Source organism: Plectrocnemia conspersa, unplaced genomic scaffold (genome assembly GCF_051122295.1).
Source record: "Plectrocnemia conspersa isolate PC_06_02 unplaced genomic scaffold, ASM5112229v1 ptg000012l, whole genome shotgun sequence".
NCBI classification, from domain to species: domain Eukaryota; kingdom Metazoa; phylum Arthropoda; class Insecta; order Trichoptera; family Polycentropodidae; genus Plectrocnemia; species Plectrocnemia conspersa.
Window position 1 is genome coordinate 25,987,552 of NW_028277176.1, and position 8,766 is coordinate 25,996,317.

The 8,766-nt window shown below is 27.7% G+C and overlaps 1 protein-coding gene across 1 annotated transcript; it reads right to left on the reverse strand.

Moving 5' to 3' along the window:
* Nucleotides 1-3,704: 3,704 nt before the first annotated feature.
* Nucleotides 3,705-8,025, reverse strand: LOC148228694 (sphingomyelin phosphodiesterase-like). The gene is made up of 11 exons (XM_088199802.1): nucleotides 7,869-8,025; nucleotides 6,287-6,552; nucleotides 6,003-6,225; nucleotides 5,784-5,944; nucleotides 5,554-5,726; nucleotides 5,301-5,495; nucleotides 4,989-5,242; nucleotides 4,812-4,921; nucleotides 4,568-4,752; nucleotides 4,323-4,508; nucleotides 3,705-3,974 (listed from the first exon to the last, which is right to left on the reverse strand). The coding sequence occupies exons 1-11, from the start codon at nucleotides 7,930-7,932 to the stop codon at nucleotides 3,932-3,934; spliced, it is 1,860 nt and encodes a 619-aa protein (XP_088055928.1). The 5' UTR covers nucleotides 7,933-8,025; the 3' UTR covers nucleotides 3,705-3,931.
* Nucleotides 8,026-8,766: the final 741 nt, after the last annotated feature.

Below are 8,766 nucleotides of genomic sequence, written 5' to 3' on the forward strand. Positions count from 1 at the left end.
CAAATATGTAACAAAGAGTTCAATATAAAGCAAAATATGAAGTACGACCTTCGCAACCGCGCGACCTCTAAATCTTAGACAAATCGCCATTTTTGTGACTTGTATTTATTAATGCGGAGTTTTAAAATTAAAATTTCCTACTTTTAATCTTGAAAATATTAAATCAGACAAATTATTTATAAATCAATTAAATATTTTGCTTATTTAGCTCTTAAATAACTATGTTAATTTAAACTATAAGAAATATGTTTAATAAGTTACGGTTATGCAATAAATATTTTTTTTAATATAATTATGTTAAAAAAATCAATGATCGTATTATTGAAGTTTTTTACATACGACAATTTTGTTCAACGACAAAATTGACTGTGTCCTATAAGATTTTTTACTAGAATAATGATATTAACGACAGTAGGTTCTATTTATCACACGCTCTATATACATATGTATATAAACAATTTTGATAACGATGTTATACCAATATTAAACATTTTTACTAGAAAAAATATAGTACAATCCTCAATAAAAAAATTATCAGTTCTTATTATTTAATTTTAAAGTTGAAAAAAAAATTTAAAAGCAGCGTAAAAAACATTTAATGAGAATTAAAACAATATATTAAAACCTGTAGATTTCTAATCAACGTGTAGTTCTACATATAAAAGTAATTATCTTCTTAGTGTGGTAAATATATATATATATATACATATGAAAAAAAATATTTTATGATATTAAAAACATGTTATTTAGATATAAAATTATGATTTTTTTTATTATAAAAATGTTTTGGCAGAAAAAAATATTTTCTGATCAAAACTTAAAAAACAAATATATGTATATAAATTATTGTGGTAGTTACCAAAAAAATTTTAAATCTGAATTTTCTTTTATTTTAATTTAAAACAACAAACCGCAACTTTATTTTTATTTTCTGCTCCGTCGTTATTTGTTATATATTATATGTATTATAGCAAAACGAAAAATGGTCACTGAAACGGAATGTAATTACGGCTCCCCACAGGGTTTCCTCCGTATCTACAACAAAAGAGGCCTCCGAGGACCTCTGAAACACCACGTCATCCCCTTCGGTTTTCGCTAGAAACCCACCTGACTGAAACATAATTAAAACCATTCCCTTCTTTTCTGTCCCTTTTTTCACTACCCCGACAATTGCATGAGTCTTTTTTGCACGGTGGCCGGAAAAACGAAAAGACCATCATCCTTACTTTTCGATCCGAAACGACCGTTAACAGGATCGTTTGCGACAAGATTGACAATACTTTTTTAGTTTTGATTAAGAAGTAGAAATAGCAAATTACAATTCTTAACTGTGTTTGAGGAATTTATCAAATTTACCCATCTCATTTCACGGAACATCAGGCGTGATCGTTTGATTGATTGACTCCTGCTGGAAGATTAAAAATATTTCTTGCACTCGTAATGGCTTTAACCCTTGATGTTTCTTTACTTACACAGTGGTTTTAAAATATATTTAAGAAAGAGAGAGAGAGAGAGAGCTAACGTTACATGATTTTTTCAGTGTGCAAGTTGCTTTTCAAGCTTTTTTGATCAGAAAAAATATTTTTACGTAGCCCCTAACATACGACTATATAACATCAATCTAGAAGCTATTTTGCTGCTTAAGTTTTAGCAATGTCTTTTATAATATAATATGCTATTAGTAGCTTTTCACACAATAGAATATATTGTAGTTAAAATTTGTGTATTTTTTGGATATTTTCAATGCTAGAGAATAACACCCAAATCTTTACTTATGCCGAATGTGTATATACTTTGGAGCCTTGCTGTGCTTGGTCATCGTCCTGTGCAAGACTCGGCGGTCATTTATAATCGTCCCTGTCGCTTTGTATCATAATATTTGGATTCGAAGCCGTGTTAATGGATAACGCATTAAGCGTACCCGGCGCCGTTGGCGGTCTCTTTCGACGTTTGGGAACACTGGGCAACTCTGCTTGCATTATGCAAATCCTCGATGTGATTTGCAAGTGTGCACATGGTTAATAAATCTTGAGGAAAATGCATGCATATGCATATTACACAGGATTAAACGTCAATAAGAAGCGGTTGTAATAAAGTAATGGCTCAAGGTGATAAAATAAATATTTTGTTTCAATAAATTATTACACATTCTGGAAATAAATAATAGCAATTTATCCCAAGCTTCTTATTTTATTGTTCCATATGTTAATATTAATTTTTTTACAAAATGCTTTCAAAATTTGTAATTTGTTCCATGTAATATTTCTGAGAGTTTTTCTTACTCTTCCAAAAACATTTGTATTGTAGAGGCGCTTTACAACTACCATTCTCTATTATGAATTAAATATTCTTATTTTATTATTTTAATTATTATTATGATTTTTTAATTAATCTTAAAATAAAATTCCTAATAATATATGTACTTGAGAGGTAGATAATATAACGTAATAGATTTTTTTTAAATAAATTCTCACTATATGTAAAAAAATTTCTAAGGGGTTAGAGGGTTAAATAAACAATGCTTAATTTTTTTTAAATATTCATATTATATTGCGCTCTCCTAGCTTATTCAAAGTAATATTTTTTATAGTTCTAAGACACAAGCTGCTTATTGGTTTACTTAGATCCACCATTAGATCTTAAAGTAAAGTGATAATATGAGATTTAAATATTGATTGTACTATAAATATTATAACCCTTTCAAAATTTAGTAAAAAAAATATTATTAGAACATAGTGTGTTTATTTGTACACAGCTTTATGTTTTTTGCAGTTGTGAATTCAAGTGATATAGGATATTGTCTTACTTATTTTGGCTAGTTTATTTCAAATTCCTGGAAATGCGATTTTAATACAGATGACCATACAAATTATAAATAATAAAAATCAGTTTTATACCCAACATGATTTTAATAAATCGTGAAATGCAATAGGTAAAATTTATAGTAATTTATATGTAAATAAAGATGCATACTAAAAATAAATAATTAAATTCATATAGCATCTTAGAAAAAAAAATTGTATGAATTTAATTATGAATATACTGGACAAAAAGTTAATTCATGACAATAAATAGCGTTTTTTTCAACGCCTAATTATTTATAATGAAGTAGCTCATATTTTATTCAGTTATTTTGACAACACGAATTTGAAAGTATTTATATATTTTCAGCAATCACACCAAAAATAATTAATACAAACAATCAATATAGTTTACACGATTGCAAATATCGAGGCGTTAATTTAAAAGCAGGACCTAACTCAAACAGTTAATAAATTCGCGCAGTCATTATTATGCAAACGTTCACGAGTTGTTAATTCGCGCACGTTTGTAAATTGCGTTTCTCAAAGTGTTCTTTTTATTTTTATTTTTCATCAATATTTATTTGACGATACAACCGGGATAATGTAGTGTTATAAATAACGACAAGTGGAGAACATGCTCGGCGGACTTATTCAGACGAAATAAACAGTCTTGTTGAGAATTGTTTTATTTTATTTTTTTAATGTTGTTTTTAATATTTTTTTCTGTTTCATTCGTCCTTTTCATCCTCTACTGACTCGTTGTTTCAAGAAATTAATTTGCGAACTCGCATACTCGCACAAAGAAACGTTTATTTTTAATTAGAACCGCTCCTTTGTGTTCAATATGGAGGGGAAAATATATACACAGCATATCGAACGACATAAAATAAAAATAGCACATTCACGCAAAAACTCATTTATTGTTTATTATAAAAAGATTAATTAAATAAATAATAACAAAATTAAAACATTTGATATGTAATTAAATTTATATTAGTCTTTTTATAACAGCGGTCACATTAAAGGCACAAAGAAATTTAATTAATAATACAAATAAAATACAATTACAAGAATTTTCTAATTAATGAATTAATTTGTTTGTGCCAATTAATATCAATATATTTTATTTAAGCTGAATTGGGTTGTAGCCATCTAAATAATAACGTTGTCCTGTAAAAATAAAAATAAAATATTTACAGTTTTAGACATAATTAGTATCATAATTTATTTGTTGTTTATTTTGTTCCTATTGTTAAATATTTGCCTTAAACGTGTATATACACAATAATATACGAACATGTATGCATAATTAAATTTATTTTTTTGTTTAGTAATAAAATATTACTAGATTTAAAAGTTAGTTGTTAAGACCAAGTTGTAAGTATGAGGCTTAAGGCCAAGAAAGGAGCGCTTTAAGGTCTAATAAAAACTTAAACGCTCTTCACTTTGATTTTACTGCCTTAGAAAGCCCTAGTGAATACTTTATGTATATTTATTTTAAAAACAACAAATACTTACACTATAGAAAATTCTTTAAAAACTCTTAGGGTCCATGATCTGCGACTTTTCGAATCCATTGAATTGTATATTTCACCACAGATATGTTTCCTGTCGTGAGATCTTCCAGATCTAGCATCGCAAATCCTTTCTTTTCTACAAGTGCTATCACAATTTGGCTTGGTATCACTCTGCTTCCAATAATTACTAAAAAAAAAACACACAGTTCAATTAAAAAAAAAAAATTAATCTAAATTGATATTCACCTATAATATTCTTTAAACAGTTCGTCGTTTACGGTCATATCAGTTATAACAACATCCCAGTCTTGTGGTCTCAAAGCAGTCATATTATAAGCTGACATTGCCGAGTATGATTTGTACCAAACCGGGTCGTCTTTGGCATTAGCATACGTGAGATTCATTATCCATGTCTCATGATCGACGATTTGCTAAATTTTTCGTTTATGATTATAAGATGCAAAATTAGAATTGGATTTGATATACGTACTCTAGTTGTAGACGAGTGGTCTCCGTCTACATAATAAACTCTATAACCTGGATTTAAGTCGTTATAAGGCGTAGCTGACGGACTTATATAAGCGACGTTTATTGGCCTGGCTGTTGAAGTTGTAAATAATAAACTTTCGATGGAAAATAGCTATTATATAATATATAATATACATACCTGTATCGTTCATGGCGTATTGAACTTCAAACTCGTCAAAATGCGTATGGCCGTAAAATTGAGCCATAACCGTTCCTTCGTACCTGTTTATAATCTCGTTGTAGTTACGACTCCACACTTTCAGACAATCGGAACTACCTGGAGGTATATGACTTAATATGTGAACCTTCTCTTTATTGTCTTCAGCTTTTTGCAGCTCGTTAACGAGCCATTTTAGCTCGCCTCCAGGATCATCACCATGAACTAACATCCACCTAAAAAGATTCATATTAAATAATAGATATTTTATTTAATTTTTATCTGCAGACGTACCAGTTTAGATTATAGCAGAAATTAGAATTTAAAGATATGATTCGCAAACCAGATCTTATTGGTATCGAATAATAACTACCATAGCGTACAGTTTCTGAAGTGCTAGCAGGTAACCATCTTCTCCAAATCGTATCTAAACCATCATACAACCACATCATGTTGAAACCATCTATTGTCATATTAGGAGATATGAAGCTAAAATGAGATCATAATTAATCATTGAAAAGGCACTTTTTTAGAATCATTATAATACTTATTAATCGGTACAGCCTCGTGATTCCCAATGACAGGATATATAGGAGTTTTTGGAAAAGCATCTGCCAACTGCTGTGCCGCCTGATCAATTAAATATAAAGCTTCTTCTTTGGTTTGATTCCATGGATCGTGCGGTGGAACATCTCCAGTCCACATTATATACGCTATATCCTATGAATAGCTTTTTGTATAAATAATCATATACATTATTTATTATGTAGCACTTACAGGATGATTAGCTTTTATATGACTGATCATATTATCTATTAATCTAGGTGGAGCATCACAGTATCGATAATCTCCCCATTTACCAGCCATGTCTGAAGGATTTCCTACTTTTCCACTTGATCTTCGGCAGCATAGTGGCTCTTTACAATTTGCGTTGGTACCTATTGTTTATTTAATATTAAATTTCTGATTATAAATAATTAATTAATTGTTTATTACCTTCAACATATTGAGTATCAATATGTAGATCAGTCAGTTGAAGAACTTTAATCTTCGGAGATAATAGTTTATGTGGCTCTAAAAGCTGCACTGGTGGTTTTTGTACTGGAGAAGGCTCGACTCTCCAATCTTGTTTCGTTTCTCCACAAGTGTCACCCAAAATATTAATACAAATTTCTTCTGGACTCAGTTTTGTATTTTGTAATATTTTTAAAACTGTTGGCTTTTTTTATAATTAAATAATAATAAATAGAATGTGTTCATATTTTAATAAAATAATTTACCGAAAACATTCTGGCCATTCCTTTGCATACTTCGATAGTTTGCAAGTTCAATAAAATACACACAGTCGCTACAGTCACTCTGACTTCTTGCTCGTTTTTAATTTTTACAACTATTAAGATAAAAGCAAATGCTGCTTTGCAGCCTCCGCATGATGCATGATTTAAAATCGCCGATCCTATGTCGTTTAGGTAATTTTTAGTGTCGTAAACTTGTAAAGCTTTATCTATATATTTGGCTGCGCTCTCCCTGTGCCTGTGGTTCTGTCCTAAAATATAAAACATATTTAAGTTTAACATATACAATAAGAACTTCATTTTCAAGGACTTTCTTAATATTTTTGTAATCTACAAAATAATAACACTACAATATTTTTGACACAGAGCTTATTTAATTTATTTATAGTTTTATTATTAACTTCCGTTTTTCTTAGATATTTAAACTTTTACTTCGAAAGAATAAATATTTAAAATATATTTGTATTTGTATGATGCATTATTTCTTTTTCATATATTTTATATATTTATTTTATATTTTATTTATTTGTTAAGTAATAAACTCTATATTATACTTTTATCAATTCAAATTGTGTATTATTTTCTGTTAAAATCAATATTGTATGTGACAAAAAAATGCTTTTGCAAATATATTAAAATATATATTGCATGAACAATATTTTGACAGATTACAAACTCACCTAAGCATATAAAACATACCATAGTTTTATATTAATTATTTCAAGGAAGCCTCCAGTGAGAGACTTTTATTTTTTTCTTTCTCTAGTGCCAAGTTGCTGGGAGATTAGAGAAAGAAGGAAATATGTATAATATACTAATTGCTTACCGTCCAAATAGACAAATTTTATTTTATAAAAAAAAATCTTTGTTTACATAATTTCACTCACATATGTAACGCTTAGTTACATTATTTTACCGTAAATAACCAAATCAAAATAATTTTGCCATAAAATTATTTTGTAATATTTCGCGCTTATTAATTTTTTTTGGAAAAACTATAAACAGATTTAATATCAGTAATTAATTTTAAATATAAATTAGACTAATAAATAAATTATCTTTGCATTCAATAATATAATCACAGATATTTTAAATAGTCACGCATCACACGTTGCTGCAAAAATTATAATATTATAAAAAAATCGATCTTTGTTTTTATATATTATATTAGCATTTTATAAAATAAAAAAATAATAAACTAAATTCTGCTTTAAATAAATTAACTCAACGTGTAATTTTTAAAATAGTCATTTAAAATTTTTATAAGATGCAAAATGTAATTTTAAAAATTAAAACCTATAAATTGAATAATGTTTTTTGCAGCAGAAAATAGTTTTTTTTATTTATATTAATTACATTATTCTTAAAATAAGCATTATTTAACAACTTCAATTTTTTAAATATTTAAGGAGCAGCTAATAATGTATTTTAAATAAATAAATAAATAAAATATATACATATGGATATTAAAAAATAAAACAACTACTTATTTTTAAAATAATCAGAATTGTTGTATTTAAAAGCGCAACTACATATGTTGAACCTGTTTGGTTATTTTATATATTACCTGCAACAAATCCAACTGAAATGGCAGTTGTCACTAATAGAATCCATTTTGATCTAATAATCATATTATTAAATATCCAACTACTATAATTGCACAATATAAATGTCACTTTACTTTTTTTATTAATTAAACATTTTTAGTATGCATCTTTATTAACATTCTGATATAAACTAAAATTTAAACACAATTCTCATTCGTTTATATAGGTGTAAAATGTTTTTTTTTAATTATGTAAATTGTCGGTTTTTCGATAAACCTTTGAAACTAAGCAGAAAATATTTTTTTGCTTATTTAAATATACGTAAAAAAACTGTGAGTATATTTATTATTTTATAAATAAACGGTTTAAAAGTATGTTAATGATCGTTTCTGAGTCGTGGGTGACCGACCTGTAAAATAATAAATAATTATTTATAAACCATTGAATACCAAAAAATATATTTGTAGGGTACTTACATGTAATATTGTAATAAAAGCAATATTTTTGACCCTATTTTCTGAGTTAACCCTGAGGCGTTCAACGTACGAACAAATCTGCAAAAAGCAATTAATATGAATCAAAAGAAATTATACAAAAAATTATTACATTGTTACAATTATATTTTGATTCAATAGTCACAAACCTATATTTTTTATAACCCAATGCGATTCAGTAACTTTATTATATATTTTTTTATCTCAAATTTATTGTTCGTTTCTAACAATATGAGTAACACAATGCCTTTTTAATACATATTTAAACCCATGTTCCTCAATATGGCGCTCGACATGATTAATTAATGTTTTGATGTGACCTTCCATTTCGCGCCATGTCCCCAGCATCCCGCCAATGTCAGTCTCGACCACCCGTTGGGTTAAAACCACCAAACAATATTCTAATTTTAAAACTGGCATTCCA

Excerpts from the sequence above, each read along its gene's own strand:
- LOC148228694 (XM_088199802.1), bottom strand. The coding sequence starts at position 7,932 with ATGATTATTAGATCAAAATGGATTCTATTAGTGACAACTGCCATTTCA. Across the intron at positions 5,945-6,002 it reads TGATACTCAATATGTTGAAG|GTACCAACGCAAATTGTAAA; the intron begins GTAATAAACAAT and ends AATAAACAATAG. Across the intron at positions 4,753-4,811 it reads ACCACTCGTCTACAACTAGA|CAAATCGTCGATCATGAGAC; the intron begins GTACGTATATCA and ends CGAAAAATTTAG.